This window comes from Plenodomus lingam (assembly GCF_022343315.1).
Source record: "Plenodomus lingam strain CAN1 chromosome Unknown contig_3, whole genome shotgun sequence".
Classification (NCBI taxonomy): domain Eukaryota; kingdom Fungi; phylum Ascomycota; class Dothideomycetes; order Pleosporales; family Leptosphaeriaceae; genus Plenodomus; species Plenodomus lingam.
This window is the reverse complement of record NW_027093944.1, coordinates 723,647-742,495: the sequence shown is the minus strand read 5'-3', so window position 1 is coordinate 742,495 and position 18,849 is coordinate 723,647. Positions and strand designations below refer to the sequence as shown.

Below are 18,849 nucleotides of genomic sequence, written 5' to 3'. Positions count from 1 at the left end.
ATGCCAGCTTGTGCATGGCCTGTGAACGGTGAAAGACAAAGGATTACATAGGCTATCGCCCCGCTGTACGACACTCCGGGATGTTGTTTTTGAGGGGGCTAGTAATCGTTTCACCGGAGGGCTGTGTGTGGAAATGGCCTGCAGTAGGCGTGGATTGCATCATGCATGTGCGTGGTTGATTACGTTTGGGTGGGCTTGTAACTTGTGCGAGTGTGGCTTGGGGAGCTCGGGTAGTGGTGGTGGTGTTGTGCGGGCTGACTAGATCGTCAGCCTGAGATTTCTTTCTTGGATTGGATACGTGATGAGTAGGTTGCTGTGTGAATCTCGTACCGGTACCATGCCAACGTACGCCACGTGAAACGTGTATCTCGTGATTCGTAATGCATGGAAGAAAGTGCTAACTCATCGAGACAAAACCACGCACTCAGGCCCATTGGAATCGTTCTTCGTCTAGCCTTGTGCCTTCATGCCAGCACTTTTCGATCCAGGCGATGCCCACGGTACGCGCCATGTTTGAGATCTTGTGTTTGCGCTTGTTGAATTGCACAGCCTGCTGCTCGCCTTCAACGACAATATGCGTGATGCCATTTTCATCCCCATGCTCGACGACTACTCCCCCACCAAAGCGCACATAATTCCTCGCCAATTGCGCTCTCAGTGCCCCATCAACGTCCTGCTCATCCACATGAAACAAAACTTTCATATGCGAAAACATGTGCGTCTTAAGCCCCGCAAAACTCTCCCCATGATCCTCCAATTGCGTCAAAAACTCTTCTCTGTTGAACGTCGTGGTCCCGAGGGGTTTCTTCTGCCCCACAGCATCCAGCAGCATTCTCATCTCCTCTACATCCGCAATGTCCCTTGCATAGCTATCCCCGTACTCATCCACATTGGTAAAAAAATCCAACTGGTTATTGTCCTGCACGTAGAACAAATGCCGTTCCTGCTCGTAGGGAAGGAGATATGGTAGCGCGCCCGCATCAGCCTCATTCTGGGCAATGCAGTCTTGGATCCAGACGGGTTTAACAATGTTATTCGTATCGCGCTTGATCAGTGCGGCGACTTTAATGAGCCGTTTGTCTGCAACGATGATGAGGTTGTTGTCCATGGCGTCGCGCTGGACAATCGTTCCTCCATTCGCTTTGACGCGGCTTTCAAGTTCGGCCTTTGCCATCTTGGTTGGGTAAAGCTGCTCCGTCATGATGTAGAAACTTAGCCCATCGAAGAGTTTCGACTCGGGACCTGCGTAGGGTGTTTTGAGCGTTTCATTGCCAGCCACTGTCAGTGGCTTTTTTGAAGTCCTTGCTTTTTTCCGCCGCGACGCTTCTATTTTGAATTCTTTTTCCTTTTCGGCCAGGGTTCGCTCCACGTCGTGTTTTAGGTCTTGGAATTCTTGCAGAGAGAGTGCTTGGTCCCAGCGCTTGTCGCTGCGTAGTTGGCGGAAGCGGGGGAAGCGCAGTGTGAGACCGGTGCGAAATTTGTCACTGGCTTCCACACTTGAGGCTTTGCATTCGACGACTACCGAATCACTGGGATTGATCCATTGATCCGGTCGCTCGTGGTGGCGATTCTCGAGGTGGCCGCCTAGCTCTATGAAGGGAGGGGGTCGACGGATGTCCCAGTCTTTCCATTTCCCTTCTGTTCGACCGCGGATGGCGGCGTAGTCATCACGACTAAAGCCGCCGCCGACTTTGAAGAAAGACCAGCACTTCTCGTAATCTTGGTCTCCGTGCTTCGCATCTTTGTCGATAAGTAGTGCGCATAGAAAGGACGAGTGAGCGCCCCCGCGGTGGCCAGATCCAAAGTACCCACCGACAATGACACAATCTAGTGACTCTCCAAACTCAGACATGTATTCTGGTTTAACTTTCATCCAGTCGTTGTTGCGTTCGTTGAGGCGATACATGGAACGTGGGTTCTTCAGCACCAGACCTTCTGACGACTCTGCAACCACTTTTCGCAACGCAGGCTCAATCTCAGTATGAGAGGATGCTTCTATATATGGATGAATCTCTAAGCGACGATGGATGCCTTTGACTGCGCTTTCGAGAGCACGACGACGATCGCGAAGTGTATACTGGGTGAGAAGCTTGTCATTCAAGTAGACACAATCGAAGACCCGGAACAGCGGTCGCTGGCCAGTGTCCTTGTTCATCTTGTTCTCCTTCTCTGAGATAGCCGCAGTCTTCAGAGTACCGAAGCCGACAATGTGATCGACGTCCATATCCCAGGTGATCATTTCGCCATCAAGAATGATGTTTCGAACATTCTTTCCAAAAGCATCCTTGATGAAGCGCGTCAGTGCGCCAGCCTCTTCGCCCTGAAAGTGTCTCCCATAAAGGTATGCATAGTCTTTCGCCTTGCGTGACCAAAAGCCAAAAAGTTTGCCACCTGGTGCATCAGGATCCTCAATCATGTGTAGCTGCATTCGTTCTCCGTCCAGCTTCTCCTCAATCCAGAATGTGTTGTCGTCCGGATCGGTCTGGAATCTTGTGACCAGTTTCTCGAATGAACCTACTTTATCTTGGAAGGCAGCCAGCTGTGGTTGAAAGCACTGCATCAGACTGAGGCCTGTGTCTTCACCATCTAGACGTATCTCAGGATCGTACAACTCCCAACAAACACGTCGAAGATTTGAGGAGATGTTGAACAGTGTCTCCGCATCCGGATGCCAGATATCAAGGAAGGTCTTTTCGGTCGCACCAATCTTCATCTGGCGAAGAATCATGCGAATCAGCCAAGTCATTTCTTCTGCATTCATCCTCCTATAGAATCTCTGGAATATCTTGACTTGCTCCTCTTCTGCGCCAACTTGTGACAACTTGTCCAAGGCATTGTTAACTTCGGCAATGCTCATATCACTATATTCGGTCCTCAATTGGCGCGAGGACAGCACTTCGTAACAGCGACCCGCAAAGTCACCGGCAGTTGAAGTCGAGGCTTTGTGCAATTGACCCGGAAGTTTCCAGTTTAGCATTTGCTTAGCATCGTCCGAATCTTTGCCAATCCTAGTGAGCTTGATCAAGACTTTGGCAATGGCTTTCTCCTTCAGCCCATACATGGCCCGGTCCCGGTCTTTCTCGGGGATAATCAGACGCATGGCCGGATAGAAGTCGTTGCCTACTTTCTTGCGCCAGTTTGCAATAAATCGGTCAATGATGTTTCGCTTGGCCTCATGAGGTGTCATGTTGGAGTGGCCATGCGGTCCTACCCGTCGCCTAGGGCCCACTGGTTGTCTCCTCTTTTGAGTGTCCATGAGTGGATCAAAGAGATCTGTGAATAGTGTGTGGAATGGTAGCGTCTTGTGCACGTTGATTGGCCGCGTGGGGTACTTTTCGTCCAACTCATCGTCTTGCCCATACCTGGATGATGTTAGACCCGTCCAAGCTCATGCTACCAGGTCATGGTATAGACCTACTAGTCGACAGTTAGCCACTCCTAGTATGTAACTTCGTGACAGTCGCGTCGTCTGTAACTCACCATGAGTGTGTTTTCCCGCACAGCCGCTGCATCTGGCATTGCTGTGTCTTCCGCCATCTTGGGTATGTATGAGAGCAGATTAGTCTAGGAAAACATCAAAGGAAGCTTTATCTTGGAGATTTGTGGTTGCCTGTAGCCTGGTAGACTTGGGTAGTCGCGTGTAACGCTATGCCGCGTTGACACGTGACGGCAGGCAGCGAAGTGGTCCGTCTGCATGCGGCTAGCGGATTTCCCAAAACAAACACACTCAATCCGGCCGCGTGCTCCCAAGGGTCCCAAGGCTGAACACGGGACTTTGAAATGGCGGACTCCACTTCACTCTTTCGACCCCATCGCTCACTCAAATCTGCGTTTCATTCGTTTCCTAAGGGTTCTGAATCGGCTCGAGGCCACCCAATGCTCTGACCTTCTTCTTTTTCTACCCTTTCCCTTTTGAATTCACGTTTCCAACTAGTCCAATGGGCTCTCCATGAGCTCTGTACGCAGTAGCCGCGGTACCAGCCTGGCTCCGCAGTCGACCGGCGATACCCAATATAATGTCCACGATGCTGCCCTCCGCGGCGCCTCGCTAGCCTTCTCGAAGCCAACCACCCAAACAAAGCCAGAAGTAAACACGTACGTGGGAGGGAGCAACGGAGCGCTCCTTGCTGCAACCAAGGCTGGCACGCCTGTCCAAAGAGACTTGACAGGCGGCAGTTCGCGGAGTGTCAGGAGGCCGAATGCATCGCCTATGCAGACACCAAGCAAGAACAACAGCTCCAACTCGCTCTCTGTGCCTCTTGATCAATTCGACCGGACACCGTCGCCGTCCAACATTGCTGCCAAACTCGCTGCTGCCCGCCATAGTCCCCTGCGGCCCAGACCTCAGCCTTCCAACATGCCCAGGATGAGCGAAAAGCAGCCCAACGAACAGGATGTTCTTCCTCCTGCAGGCAGTGTAGGAAATGTGCTGTCACGACTGGAGCCTAAGAAGCCTGTCCAGCCGCAGCAGAAGAGGAGAAGGAATAGTCTTGGGGCGCGGCCAACTAGTGGCACTCTTCAAGTTTTGGAGCACAACCATAAGCATACCGATGACACGCCCATACCACCTACGACTTCGTTAGTAAAGCTGTTTGAGCAGAATCGGCCTACAACACCCACCACCAGCGCCACCGGGCCCATGAAAACCGCCCAGAACTCCCCACCTCCCGTCAGATCACCCAAGCCACAGCGTGCTTTTAAACTGCCCCCTGAACCAAAAGACGACGTCCCGTTACAACGAATGCGGACGAGAACCCCACCACCCGTCAAGCCAAAGCCACAACATCGCATTGAGCTGCCTTCGACGATGAACATGGAAGGCGCAAACGACTTGAACTTCTTCACCACTCAGCAACAGGGGCCAGTGAAATCACCACCAGTCAAACAAAAGCCGGTACAATTGGCAGCAATTCGAACCTCGACTCCCCCACCAAAGCCGCCTCCACAGCGGGGTCCTCGACAAACACGGCCACAATCGCATGATATGCCTCGCCAGATGTCCATGCACAGACGATTGTCGACGTCGCTCGAATCACAAAATGTACCATCATCCCCTTCATCATTCAAGTCAGCAAAGGAGGAGCAAGAAACGGAAGAGAAACCAAAGCCAGCGTTACCGCCTCCACGACGATCCACAACCCGCGCCGCAACATCTGTACCTGCGCACGCCAAGTCTCAGCTGACGGAACCTATCCCTATCAAGCCCCGCAACCAGAGTCAGAACCCATCCTCCATGCGTCCACCCGATCGATTCTCTCCCACGCGCCGCCCAGTATCTGCCATGGGAGGCTCATCGTCTCCTTCGGTATACCACAACAACTACCAGCGCGAATCTGTCAAGGAGATCACGAAGCACATGACAGGCGAGTCCCTCTCGAACGCAATCATGGGCGCAGCACTAGCTGCAACATCTCGCAACGTCTCGCCTGCGCCCCGATCCATGTCTATCGAACCTCTCTTTCCACCCCCAAAAAAGCACCATCATCACCCTTTCCATCGGTCCCCATCACCCCAAAAACAATCACCCCCAAAGTCTGCGGGCAAGTTACGCACAACAATGCGGAAGGAGCCTTCCTCTTCGGAGGATACAGACGAGGCTGAAAAGTATAAGAAAAAGGGGACACGCATCATGGGTATCAAAGCCCGGAAACACCCCAACAAACATCATGAAGCCACTCGAAAGCGCTGGCGTGATCAAATCACCGAGCGAGAGAGAAAGCGGTACGAGGGCGTTTGGGCAGCGAACAAAGGATTATATCTTCCTGCTGCCCAGGAGCATCCGCCACCAGAAGATGACCCCTCGCTTGATGTACTCAACCTGATAGTGCGGGAGATCTGGGCAAGAAGTCGCCTACCTACAGATGTTTTAGAGGAGGTCTGGAATCTTGTGGATGGAAGAGGCATAGGAAGACTGACGAGGCTTGAGTTTGTGGTAGGGTTGTGGCTTATTGATCAAAGGCTCAAGGGGAGGAAGTTGCCTGTCAAGATTAGCGACAGTGTGTGGCAGAGCGCCAGGGGAATTGGGCTCAAAGTGAAGAATCCAAGGTAGAAAGAATCGCGAAGAGTCGAGACGCTGTTTTTAGTATTGCATTGCATTGCCTGGCGTTTAAGAACCATTCCTTGTCTAGTACGCAAGGACCATCTAGAGATACCCCTAATCATTAATTCTCATTCATGGCATCTTCAGCTGCAGCATCCGAAGCCTCATGGTCCTCTTGTTCCTGATTCTCCATACTAATCAGCCCAATGCTCCTCACAAATCCTGCCATGCTCCAAAACCCTCCAGCAAAGTCGAGGTCATACCAGTAATTCACCGCACAACACACACCCTCTTCGTTACAGCTCTGGCTCACTTTATGATACCACAGCGCAGGCAAATATAATATATCGCCCTCCTCGAGCGTCACGCGCAGTGGCTGCGAATACCGCGAATACGGCGTACAATTCCGAGATGGATCGTCTGGATCCCACGTCGCAAACGGCACATACTCCTCCGGCTCATCAACGCAGACACACAAGTCGGCGCTCTCCAAATCCTGCGAGTGCTCCTTCTTCTCCATCGCTGATGCTCCCGGTCTCGGCGCATATGTCGCCGCCAACACGCTCTTCTCGGCCACGCAGGGTGCCTCGACGGGCGGCAGCAGGACAAAGTGTTTGCGGCCGAGAATCTGGACGTACAGATTTTCGTAGTTGTCCTTGTGCAGGGCTGTGGTGCTGTGGGAGTTTCCGAGCCAGAAGTTGATGGCGTCGGGGTCTTGGGCGAGGGCGATACGGGCAAAGGGGATGGATTGCGGGACATCTGCGAATAGGGTTGCGTATTCGTTGCGCAGATTGTCGTTTTGTGTTTGGGCGTAGCGGGTGGGCTTGTTGGCGTGGACGGTAGGGTCTTGTTCCTGGGTGCGGATGGCGGCGAGGACAGAGGGGAAGGGTTCGCTGGTTTCGTGGGGTTTGACGAAGAGGGATTTTTGGGGGGATTCGTTGTGGGTGGAGGGAAGGGTGATGATGGAATCGGCGTTTCCGTGGGGCGTGATGGCGACGTTGACGTATTGGTTGGCCAGGACGGTGGTGAGGTAGGTGGTGTTCCATTTTTTGCAGGCGGGGAAGGAAGAGGCGCCGCCGCGGATGACGAAGGGGGTGTTGCGGGCGACATGGCGCATGAACTCAAGAGGAGAGGGCTCGGAGTCGAGGATGGTGATTGTGGAGGGGTTGAGATCGTGGTAGGTAATTATCAGATCTGGAGGGTGAGGGCGTTAGGGATGGGCTGGAGGGTGCATTGTGTGCAACTCGAAGATGAGAGAGAAAACTAATGCTTGTGACAGAAAGTAAGAGACATGAGGGTTTAGGAGGATTTGATAGTCAAGGAAAAGAAGTAGAAGCACCTCTTACAGCATCTTGTAATGTCATGTCACCAACTGGTCCTGTCGGTGCTGGCCTTGTGAAGATGTTAGTTTTGATGTGATGGAAATTGGTCGATAAACTTGACCTCAAGGCCGCTTGTTCAGGACTTTTCAATCCAAACACTCCATCATCGACCAACATTTTGTTTTGAATGGCAAGACGTGAAGCTGCGCAAAGTTCACATGAGGTGGTTGTTTCTCTCGCACGGCGTTAAGCCACATTAGCGCACGGAGTTAATTCAAGAGGTCAGAACGTGAAGCTTGCTATTGCGAAAGTAGTCGACGGAACCGACGTAAACGCAACACTCTACCCGCCCCGCAGTGCCTGTATATGATACTCGGTTGCTGTATTGTGGAAGATGTTAGAGCGATAGAACATCACACGTCTTTTTTTCCACGCAATGCCACCGCCGCCATGGACCTTTTTCCGGCGCCTCCCCAAACAGTCCGCTCCAGCCCTCCTCAACCCCAAAGCGTGGGCGCGTACGTGCCCCCTCAATATACGTCTCAGTAACTACAGCTAACAGACTGGCAGGTAATGTGCTCTACGTTGGGGAAACTGTCCTCGTCCTGCATATCTTCTTCTCCTACATTGGCGGCGTCGGCCCGACAGACGGCATCTCCATGATGCCTACCATACCCCACTCCTATCGTGGCTCTCCTTGGATTCTCTACTCGAGCCTGTACCGCCGTGGTCGCAATATAAAAGTTGGCGATGTGATAACATACACGAACCCCATGTTCCCCACACAAAGCGGATGCAAGCGCGTCATTGGCATGCCCGGCGACTTCGTGTCCGTGGTTACGGCTGGGCGAAATGCGGCCGATGCAGAGGCTTTAGATGTAGATAGCAAGTGGGCTAGCGTGAAGGAAGAGGTCATTCGGGTGCCAGAGGGACATTGCTGGGTTGCAGGTGATAATTTGGAATGGAGTAGGGATAGCAGACTATTTGGGCCGCTGCCATTAGGGCTGGTCAAGGCGAAGGTGTTGGCGGTCGTTTTGCCGTTTGGGGAGCGCAAGTGGTTGGGAAGTCAAGTAGATCTCAAAGATCCTTAAGAAGCGGAGAGGGAATCGATTGTATGAAGATGAAATCTATGAGACATGACAAGTATAAGAGTACGAGTGGGCATTTGAAATGTGTTTTGTTGGTTGAGCTCATAAGACATGCACCAAACATAACTATTCAACCTCCATAACGATCTCGTTGGTGGCGAACTTTTTCCCACTCAGCGGACTCTCGATATATGCGTACAAATTCTGCTCTGTCACATCGCTCGCGTCCTTGTCCCAGAGACCCTTGAAGTCGCCCACGGCCTTCACCTTGTACTTTGCAGGCTTCCTTTCTAGCATCCAGGGCTTATCAAACACCACCTCGACCTCTTTCTCCGTCCCAGGCACGAGAGTCACAACTTCTTCTTGCGCCGGTGGCATCTTTCTGTTGATCTGTAGCACAAACTGCTTCACCTCCTCGTCATCCTCCTCGCCAACGATTGAGAATACTCCAGTATTCAATGCCGCCGAGTCCAGCGGTGTGCCCCATTTCAGCAGTGTGTACGGCGTATCTGGGCTGGTGTTCTTGAGCGTAACGAGAATTGTAGGTGGACTACTTGAGGTCTGAGAGAGCCTGAACTCCAGATCTGGAACGTCGCTACTGGTCTTCGACATGCTGAAGTTCAAGGGAGTGGGAGATTGATAAACAAAGTACGTGCCGAGGATAGTGATGGCGATGCCGCTGATAACTGCGTTGCGCTTGTTCCAGAAACTTCCCATGGATGCTTAGTTGGGTTTTGCGAAGGTTCACACTCAGGCTGTAGACAAGTGTATCTTGTGATGAGCAGTTCTAGGCAGCAACGAACGCCAAACCGCTAAGGGAAGGCGATTATGTTCTGTCGTAGGAAGAGGGCTTGGGAGATGAGTTTGCCCTGCTATGCAGAATGACGTGAACCAGTAGTTGAATTGGCAGGATTCATTCAACTCCAAATCAAAGGTCGAAGTACTATAGCAGGTTCAACACAGTACCGGTATGCTAATGACGTTGCAGGCCGCCTAAGACTTTGTCTGGAATGTTGAGCAGTGGAAACAACACCGTTTCGCGCTCCTATCGGCTACCGGTACATACTGCTCAGTGCGGTGTAGGATTAGATCAAGTTGTACGCGGGTGAGGTAGGTCTATAACAGGTTTATTGTCTCCGGCTGTTTTGATGCCACCTGCCTTGGTCGGCTAGAGACACCTTGGAACTGAAACCATTGTGGCGCTAAAATAGATTGGACAACCCCAGGTTGCTTGTCCATTCGTCTGTTTCCCGGAGTAATGGCAGAACGCCTAGACAGACACATCTGCCAAGAATATTATGTATTGAGTTGTGAGGAAGGGTATCTCTAACTTAGCTTTCGCAACTCTACCTACCGGTACCGGTAATTTCGCTCCCCCGCCGTCCTCTGGCGCAATCGGCCTGGACGGGTAAGGATCGCAGCCGATGCAATTCTCCGACAGGCTTCTTTCAACGCCAATTGCCAAGCCATTTTTATTCTGTTTACGACGGCCAGAGTGACTGGTTCAGTGGCTCGTATCTCTCGGGCATTTGCACTCCCCAGGGGGTCCAGAGCGGGATGCAGGATATAGAATGTAAGCATCTGCTGTCTGCTTTCATCCCACTGGATGCCAGCACATAAGATTCAAGCATCGCAGATAAGTCTATCTGTCAGGCAATCAGAGGTTCCCAAGGACGCTGAAAATATGAGCAAGAATTAGAAGTGGCGATTCGAACAAATCACATCGAATAGACATACACTGTGTGCACAACAAGCATGGTTCAAACAATTCTATGCTCTTTCCTGTTCCAAAGTATACTTGTATCATTCGGGGATCCGTGGACTTGGCCTGTATCTCTTTTCTTTGTGGTCGTTAGTGCGGGAGTCCTGTCGTCCTTCACCTGCCAAGCCTTTTCACGCCAATGTCCGGGAAGCAATGGCTTATCACGCCTTAATTTACGCCATCGTACTGCTTGCATAAATTGCGAGCAATTACAGATGAAAGGTCATCTGAATGGCCGAGGCTTATCAACTGTCATGCTACAAACATATCCGAGGACCTTCCCTTTCCATTGCAGTGTCCGTCCCCAGCTCGACAACGATGAAGTTATTGCATATTTCTTTGCATCACCTGCCAATCATGGCCCCAATCTGACCCTTCTTATCCAGTATTCGGGACATTTGATGTAGATCTGTCCCGCTCCATCTAACTGCAATCACCCTCAAACGCCAAGGCTGTGCCAATGTGCTACTATGAGCTGCCTAGACCAGTCAAGCCTTGAGAGCAGGCTTAGCTAGCAAAGCAGACATCCTGCCTCTCCAGCGCAGGTTGTACAGCATGAACGTGATGACAAGAAACTCGCCTGAGGCAAGTATAAAGGTAGACATGGAAGACATACCATAACTGAACCTTCATCCTACGATCGTGCGTTCTTTGGCTGGCCTTGAGTTACCTACGATCCAGGCGTTTGCTGTCTCTCACAAAGTATATTTTCAAAATGAAGATTACTTCTCAACTTCTCATCGCCGCTTTGGCTTCCTATTCCGCCGGTGCTTCAGTCGATGTCAACAAACGTGAGACTTCCCTGACTGTGGAGCTCTCTGCCGCTGGCAACTCGGAGGTCAAGGTCAAGGTCACCAACACTGGTGCTAAGGCCGTCAACCTTCTCAGCAAGGGTACCTTCCTTGATGAAGAACTGCCTGTTGAGAAGGTTTCTATCTACTCGAAGGGAGGCAGTAAGTTCACCAACATGATAATGAAGTGATGACTCAATACTAACAGGACTATAGGCGAACAGGTCCCATTTGAGGGCATCAAGGTCCGCCTCTTAACCACAGGCCTAAGTAAGGATGACTTTGTCACTCTTGCCGCGGGAGAAACCAAGGAGACCACGATCGAGACAGCAGCACTCCACTCCCTGAACAATGGCGGTGACTTCGAAGTATTTGCCAAGGGTCTTTTGCCCTTTGCCGCGGAGGGCTCCACTAAGCTTTCAGGCTCCCTAAACTACGAGTCTAACAAGCTCACGATGTCTGTGGATGGAGCTTTAGCAGCTACCGTTCGGAAGGCGCTTGACAAACGCACAGTCATCGGCTCGAGTTGTACTGGCTCTAAGCTCACCACTATCCGCACTGCTCTGTCTAATTGCGCCAGACTTGCTTCGTCCGCTGCTTCTGCTGCTTCTGCCGGTACTAAGCTAAACACATACTTCAAGTCTACCACGTCTTCCACCAGGAACACCGTCTCGAATCGGCTTACCGCAGTCTCATCCGACTGTGGTGGGACAGGATCAAAGACCACGACAAATTGCAACGATCCATATGGAGGCTGTTCCTCTAACGTACTTGCGTACACCGTCCCTTCGCAGAATTTCATCACATACTGCCCCCTCTTCTTCAACGAGTTGCCCGCTCTCACTAGCACCTGTCACGGTCAGGATCAAGCGACCACTGTCCTCCACGAGGAGACTCACGCCCCTGGTGTCTATAGCCCGGGTACTGACGACTTGGGCTACGGATACGCTGCTGCCACTGCTTTGTCTACAAGTCAGGCCCTTAACAACGCCGATTCTTTTGCTCTTTATGCCAACGGTAAGCTCGTGACACAGGCAATAAACTTTGCCCATGCTGATGAGAAATTTAGCTATTTACCTCAATTGCTGAATGTTGCTGTGGTTAGAAAAGCGATTTCTTTCTCTCAAGTACAGAAACGTGTTTATAGGGGTAGTGACTGCTGTGAATTACAATGTGCTGTGTCATGAATGTCTTGGTCACGTGTGGCTCCTGAGTGGGGCTTAGCCTCTTGGCTGTGTTTGCCCATAGATAGCTCCCATCCTGCTAGACTAGGACAATATGATAACATTACACACTGCATTGGGCCCTCCTCGTCGTCGGATACTGCACAATGATCATAATTGCAAAGTGTGTAGTTGCCGTAAAGCGAGCAGCTCGCAGTGCCAAATCGATGTTTATATTAGGCCAACGATCAAACCTTGAGATTATCAGTGTACAAGCACTGTATATCTCAGTTTTAAAAAAGTGGGTATGTTGATGAGGTTTGATGGTTCGAATTATACACCGAGCAGATTGAGATATCCTGCAATGGTAGGTAATCAAACGTATGTGTATGGCAGACACAGCTAGAACTGAGCATATGCTATGCGGAGATAATGTCATAGTTCTCAAACCTAGAAATTTTATATTGTAGCAACTATAGATACCGTAAATGTCAGTGACATTTTTAAAACCTTCGACTGCTAGCTACGGGTACCTATTGGCTGTACCATAATTGTGTACTTTTCAACACCATTCCAGCTTCTTACTTTACGACAGCACATTTCAATGAACAAGATTCATAAACCAAGTGTCGTACATATCACACCAAAAATATGGCATTGAGTTGCTGCGCCCCGCTTGGCATGTGTGGGCTGCACCGTGGAACGGGACGCCTGAAAGCGGAGATGACATGGGCGTCAAATTCCATGTAGTCTTCGCAAGCTGTCCGCCGACGCACATTCAAAAGAAAACCTTCAATGGTGATGCCCTGCGTGCCACGTCGTAGCGACGATGAAATCAACACACACGGACTTGATTGCTGTGCGCACGAACTCTGAAGACGATGAGCAAGCGAGCAATGAAATGTTCAGAATGCAAGATTGCGGGGATAAAAAATCCAATATCATCAAACCGCGCCGATGGATGAGCAGACCTTCTACATGGAGTTTTGGACGATCAATGAGGCCCTTTCCATGGCGAACAACTATCATCGTACTCTCCCTTCCCCTCTCTCTGAGTCTCATTGTCACCCTCGCCGCCGCCGCAGAAATGGTATCCCAGCAATACATCCTCGGCCGCAACTGCTACCCAAATGGCATGTGGAAAGAGCAAGCCGGCGCAACATGGCGCATCATGGATTCCTCCTACTTCTTTACGCCCAACCTCAGCTTTGGAACTTTCACCTTCACGCAAGTCAAAGTCGTCGACGTGGCCTGGGATCTCATCATTGGACGAGGCGGACAAATGCTCCTCGCTTGGGTCAATTACCGCGTTTTTAATGAGTGGCTGGTATACCACATGGAGATGCATCTGACCAGCTACAAAATGTATGCGGCTGTGGCGTTCGAGACGACGACGTTGGGTACACTTGGTGTGCTTGGAAAAGAGTTCTTGAACTTTGGAAAGGGGACTTGGAGGCGGTTTTTTAGGTGGTTGGCCATGCTGAGTATGCTTCTTTCGACAGCGTACGCGTTGAGTTTTCCAACGCTGATGGCGGCTATGACGGGTTACATTACGACGTATGAGCCGTATGTCGAGGACTACGAGCATAATCTTATCGAGTGGAGTAAGATTAAGGAGGTCGTTTACGTGGTGCATGATAGTACGAGGCTCGTGGATTATGATAGGTCGCCACTTGTAGTCACATCGGACGATGAGGTGTTGATGAAGGCAGTGGACGCTTGTAGGTTCACTATTAAAGAATTTGAATATTCTGGCTGACAAGTTCAAGATATTTCCCAGTTCAAAGATGATGGCGTCCAATACCATGCCGATGATGGACCAGGCATTGGTAACTTCTTTGTTGCAAACGAGACATCAGAATTCGATGCCTCTGGCGATGGGCAGTCTGTGAAATTGCCTGCTCCAAGCCTCAATATAACAGAGTACGATTCAAATTTTTTGCAGAACCATTCTCCAGGGGAAGAGCCGTATGACGTGGAGTTGCCTTCCTCAGAAGTCCGAGCTGATCGATTCGCATTCGCGTTCGAAAGAGCAGGCAACACTCTCTACAACTCCACCTATCTACGTGAAAAAGGATCCTGTAAACCCAGCGAAGAGTATCAATGGGGCTTCTCGTACATCTTTCTCTTCATGGTTTCAATCTTCAACTTCATATGGACGTGTATCATGGTGGGTATGTGGCTCGACACGAGACGTGCATCGAGAATGTACAAGAGTGGCCGGAGACCGGGTCTTATACGCTCCATTATGGACTACTCAGCAGCTGTCCGAGAAGAGCTGGGTGTAGAAGCGGAAAGTCTAGAGGAAGATGAGTTGAGGAAGCGTGTACGTGAGAGTGGAGGTGCACTTGTTGTGCCGAAAACTGAACTCAGGGTCAGACGGGCAGACAACTCTGAGTTACAAGAGAGCAAGGGGAGTTGGAAGAAGAGTTTAACGAGTGGTAGTAGCTTTTAACATCAAATACATTAATATATGTGTAAGGATTATAGCTAGTTTCGATCCTGCTCAAGAGTCAAGAGTATCGCTAACCCTTACACAGCTTATCAGAACGCCCGTCTAAAACCCAAACACAGCTGCTCCCAATACACCTGCAGCACCAAACATGACCTCCATGCCAACAGCTCCAGTGATTCTTGGTGCTGCTGCTGTGCTCGAACTCTGGGAGACACCAGCGCTTACACTTGCACTCGGACTAGCACTAACACTCGAACTCGAACTCGAACTGACAGGCGCAGTCGTTATAGTCTCAGCAACGCTCGACAGACTTGAAAACACTGCATTACGATTAGCATTTCAGTCCTCAACTTCACCAAAGGCAGCAAAACCTACTCTCTCCGGGAATCTTCTCCACACCCCCAGTCATCGTAACAAGAACTTCCGTCATGGTCGAAAAGTTCTGCAACAAACTGCTAATCTCTCCCCTACTCTGCTCCTCCGACCCATCATCCATCGAGATCGAACTGGAGAGTGACTGCGACCAACTCAAACTCCCACTCACAACTGCACTGCTCGACGTCAAAGGCTCGGCATTCCAGCACGACTTCAAACTCGCCGTCAACGCCTCACATGTGATATCCAACTGTGTGCGCGTAGTCGGCCGGCTAAACCGAGTCTGCGTCAGATTCAAACTAGGCTCTGTCTGCGAAACTGCATAGTGCCACTGTTCAGGGCCCTGTGTGACAGTCATGGGGCCCCTGCCCACAACGCCCGCTCCACACACTGAAAAGGACTGGAAATCGTTTTTTGTGTAGGAGGGATGGGCGGAGTTTGGCGCGCAGTCGATGGCGTAGACGATCGTCGAGGTGGAGATTACGGTGATGATGGAGGCATAGTAGTCGCGATAGGTGTGTTGCCAGTATTTCGCGGTGTCGAAGGAGGAGGAGCTGGTTAGGGCTGAGGCGCTTGTTCTGGGATCTGTGGCTTCGGAGATGGGGTATGGTGCGTAGAAAGGCAGTAGGATACCGGTAGTCTGGCGTTTTGTAGATGATGATATGGTTGGTGTTGGTGTTGATGAGCTTGGTGTGTGTGATTCCAGTGATGCTACAACAGATGTGAGTGACTCGGAGGCACTTTGGGCATGAGACAGGCTAGCGAATGCCAGCATGAGGGTAGGGAACAACATTGTCAACGGAGAGCCCGATTGATGGAAGAGTCAAGGAGAATGATACATCTCACCATTTTTTACCCAACAACCCTATGTACTCGACAATGGGATTCCATAATCCCCACTCCGGCCTTACGAGAGATCAGGCGTTCCATCAAACAAGTCAGGGCGTCCAACGCTGTGCACACTTTTGATTCGCCAGTTGCGATCCGATGTATCCCCTGATCTGCATTGTACACCGTCGCTGGTCGAATACTTTGATGGAAACCAATGGCAGGAAAAGCCCAAGCTGGTTAGTCATGAGGTGTTCATGAATGATATCACAATTAATTTTGTTGTCTTCCACGTGCTGCAGGTTATATAGTCGGCAACGCACAAGGCTGATTACCAGGAACCACGGACAGGGTAATGATGAACCATACAGCTGAATTAAACGATGGTTGTGGCGAGCTTAGCCGACGTTGACAAGAGAAGTTGGCATGGATACCGGCAAGGGCGGCATGAACCTTGTAACCTTACCGGCTGTGGCACATGGAACACTACAAACACATCAGCATGCCGAGGTATACGCTGTTGATATATGATGACTTGGTCACCGAATCATCTCGTCTAAATAGCCACTGAGCTACCGGACTTGTCACAGACAATCACTCAGGCCTTCCTCTCGTTAACAGCATCGATGCCATACGCCTTGACGATCCGCTTTGCAACACCTTCGCCCGACCAATAAGCACCAGTCACAGTCCTAGAAAACAGTCAATATGTCGATCGTGAACAGACATCAGTAATCACTCACCCCAAAGCGACAAATGGTGCTGTATGCTCTCCTGCTAGCCAAACGCCCCTCTCCGGCATACCCTGTCTCATGGTCTCGATGTCCTCGTCGCCCTTCTCCAAGCCGACTTGGAAGTTGCAGTATGAGCCATAGCCTGAAAGTTCATCATTTGCCCAAGCAGTGGCCAAGACTGCTTTGGGCTGATGCGCAGGGTCGTTGGCGGAGTAATTTGGAAGACGAGAGAAATATGGGTGAAAGAATTCTGTGAGTAGTTCTTGATGTTTCGACTCTAAGTTCGAAGCAAGCATCTTGGCAATGTGTAGTGAAGTCGGTCCGAAGATGTAGAATAGCAGAGTCGGATGAGCTGTAGAGCCAGGCAAAGCGGCAAGATTCACGGCTTCTTGATTCCAGCGTAATGGGTTCGTATGCTCTGCGTACGACGGTGCAGCCCAATGTGTGAAGCCTGGCCAATGTTTCGGATTGATCGTAGCAGAAACTGATTCCTCGTCTTGGTTTTGGTGGTGTGGAGCGGCTGTCGCAGTTCCGTTAGGGACACTATGGTCTTTGACTCTAGATGTTGCTGTAGTCTCTTGGAAAGATTTGTCGTTCCAGAAAGCTGTAGGGAAGTTGATATAAACCTGTTCATTATAAATGATAAGTTCAAGAACGAGCTTTGGACCACTAACCTTATCCAAATGTCCGTAACTGATGGAGTCGATACCTGCCTTAAGCCGTGCAGGTAGTTCTGGCTTGAACACATGCAAATTTCTCTTCAGCCATCCCAATGGCGCGGTTATGACCACCTCGTCGTAAGTTTGACTTTGTTGACCTTCAATCTTCACTGTTACAGAGGTCCCATTCCCTTGATCCGTGATGCTGGAAACAATTTCCTTCACCACATGACCAAACTTGACAGTTGCCTTCAATGCGGGCTCAGCAATTTTCTCTAGGACTTTGTGGTAAGTCTCTGCGACAAACAAATTCTCTCCATCAATACACTCCTCCATCCAGAAGAATTTAAGGCTTTGGCTCTGGACTGGACTCCCCACGAATGCACCCCACATCTCCCCCATTTGAAGTATGGTATTTTGCTTGCTCTTTGCCTTTCCTTCGCCCTCGTCATCTGGTGGAAACATCTCGACAACTTGCTCCTTGAAGAAGTCGTATAAGCTTTTTTCTGCGGGTATTGAGGCTGAGTCGTCGTTTGAAAGCTTCATAGCACGCTCAATAATGGTCCAAACATGCTCCGTGTTTTCGGCGGCTTCAGGTTCAGGCATAAGGTTGCCCAGATGATCAAATACGGCTTGGCGACCATCCCAATTCATCACTCTTGTATTTGTCTCTCGAGCAAGGTCCAGTATTGGATTATTGTCGGTACCATGTATCCAATTTGGTCCGCTTCGATACACTGCATTAGTGATTGATTTGATACAGCTGTGCGTCCACACCTGCGGGCTGGACAATGACTTACAGATCTACCAAGTGACCTAGAGCATTACTTTGGCAAAACTTAAGACCATTAGTCTTGACCTATTATCTTAGGTTGCAGGATTCTAGACTCACACGCCCGCCGACTCGATCTCGACCCTCAAGTATGGTGACCTTCAAACCATGTTGTAGCAGAACGTCTGCACACCGAAGGCCGGCTACACCAGCGCCAACTACGCACACGTGTGGAACTTTACCTGCCACTCGCCGAATCATGGGTGCTGTTACGTCTTCTTTGACTTCAAGCGGGCCAACTTGGTGGAGAGAACAGGATAGGTCTCGTTGCATCCGGCTTACGCTAGTAGCGAGAAAACTGGACCTATTGTTCGGGATGAAAGTCCTGTACTCCACGTTAGGGCGAAGAGTATCTTCCATTGTATTGATGACCAGGAGGTGCTAGTACTGGAGTGATCAATTTGAAATGCGAAATCGGTATGACGTGGCTATGAGTGATACTAAAGAACGAGGCTTGAGAGCATCGAAGAGGGCTCGACTGTGGCCGCCTACGAGCTTGTTGAGAAAGGCCACTCGATTATTTTAAACCAAGTGTGAAGCCAAGCACCATTCATGCTCCAATAATCCGTGAGCATGTCCAAGCAAGTGAGGCGACATATGCTCCCTTTAGCTCAGGCCACGTAACGTCAAAGTCGCGAAGCGAGACATAGGATGTGGATAGCCATGATATCAAAAAAGTCTGAGTTCCTGATGAGGAAAGTAGAGTCGCAGCATGCCTCTAGAAAATGGCCATACCAGATCGATGGGAAGTAGTCGTCGAGCAGTGAAAGTGCAGTACAAGAGAAAAGACTGACCTTGAT

At 50.5% G+C, this 18,849-nt stretch overlaps 8 protein-coding genes across 8 annotated transcripts; 3 read left to right on the top strand and 5 right to left on the bottom strand.

Moving 5' to 3' along the window:
- Nucleotides 1-424: 424 nt before the first annotated feature.
- Nucleotides 425-3,537, bottom strand: LIG4 (DNA ligase (ATP); the record flags this gene model as incomplete). Its single annotated transcript, XM_066097657.1, has 3 exons — nucleotides 425-3,362; nucleotides 3,398-3,414; nucleotides 3,481-3,537. 3 exons carry the CDS (start codon nucleotides 3,535-3,537, stop codon nucleotides 425-427), a joined length of 3,012 nt encoding a protein of 1,003 aa, XP_065952154.1.
- Nucleotides 3,538-3,949: 412 nt separating this feature from the next.
- Nucleotides 3,950-6,049, top strand: IAQ61_007624 (uncharacterized protein; the record flags this gene model as incomplete). Its single annotated transcript, XM_003842186.2, has 1 exon — nucleotides 3,950-6,049. The coding sequence occupies one exon, from the start codon at nucleotides 3,950-3,952 to the stop codon at nucleotides 6,047-6,049; it is 2,100 nt and encodes a 699-aa protein (XP_003842234.2).
- A 112-nt stretch (nucleotides 6,050-6,161) lies between these two features.
- IAQ61_007623 (uncharacterized protein) lies at nucleotides 6,162-7,539 on the bottom strand (the record flags this gene model as incomplete). Its single annotated transcript, XM_003842187.2, has 3 exons — nucleotides 6,162-7,234; nucleotides 7,380-7,432; nucleotides 7,484-7,539. The coding sequence occupies 3 exons, from the start codon at nucleotides 7,537-7,539 to the stop codon at nucleotides 6,162-6,164; spliced, it is 1,182 nt and encodes a 393-aa protein (XP_003842235.2).
- An 86-nt stretch (nucleotides 7,540-7,625) lies between these two features.
- On the top strand, nucleotides 7,626-8,520 carry IAQ61_007622 (uncharacterized protein). Its single transcript, XM_003842188.2, has 2 exons — nucleotides 7,626-7,880; nucleotides 7,933-8,520. Exons 1-2 carry the CDS (start codon nucleotides 7,799-7,801, stop codon nucleotides 8,451-8,453), a joined length of 603 nt encoding a protein of 200 aa, XP_003842236.1. The 5' UTR covers nucleotides 7,626-7,798; the 3' UTR covers nucleotides 8,454-8,520.
- A 56-nt stretch (nucleotides 8,521-8,576) lies between these two features.
- IAQ61_007621 (uncharacterized protein) lies at nucleotides 8,577-9,167 on the bottom strand (the record flags this gene model as incomplete). The annotated part of the gene is made up of 1 exon (XM_003842189.1): nucleotides 8,577-9,167. The coding sequence occupies one exon, from the start codon at nucleotides 9,165-9,167 to the stop codon at nucleotides 8,577-8,579; it is 591 nt and encodes a 196-aa protein (XP_003842237.1).
- Nucleotides 9,168-10,927: 1,760 nt separating this feature from the next.
- Nucleotides 10,928-14,621, top strand: IAQ61_007620 (uncharacterized protein; the record flags this gene model as incomplete). The annotated part of the gene is made up of 4 exons (XM_066097656.1): nucleotides 10,928-11,165; nucleotides 11,220-12,020; nucleotides 12,991-13,887; nucleotides 13,936-14,621. 4 exons carry the CDS (start codon nucleotides 10,928-10,930, stop codon nucleotides 14,619-14,621), a joined length of 2,622 nt encoding a protein of 873 aa, XP_065952153.1.
- Nucleotides 14,622-14,723: 102 nt separating this feature from the next.
- On the bottom strand, nucleotides 14,724-15,789 carry IAQ61_007619 (uncharacterized protein; the record flags this gene model as incomplete). Its single annotated transcript, XM_003842192.2, has 2 exons — nucleotides 14,724-14,941; nucleotides 14,997-15,789. The coding sequence occupies 2 exons, from the start codon at nucleotides 15,787-15,789 to the stop codon at nucleotides 14,724-14,726; spliced, it is 1,011 nt and encodes a 336-aa protein (XP_003842240.2).
- Nucleotides 15,790-16,422: 633 nt separating this feature from the next.
- IAQ61_007618 (uncharacterized protein) lies at nucleotides 16,423-18,250 on the bottom strand (the record flags this gene model as incomplete). The annotated part of the gene is made up of 5 exons (XM_066097655.1): nucleotides 16,423-16,516; nucleotides 16,568-17,184; nucleotides 17,233-17,944; nucleotides 18,018-18,055; nucleotides 18,110-18,250. The coding sequence occupies 5 exons, from the start codon at nucleotides 18,248-18,250 to the stop codon at nucleotides 16,423-16,425; spliced, it is 1,602 nt and encodes a 533-aa protein (XP_065952152.1).
- Between the last annotated feature and the right edge of the window lie 599 nt (nucleotides 18,251-18,849).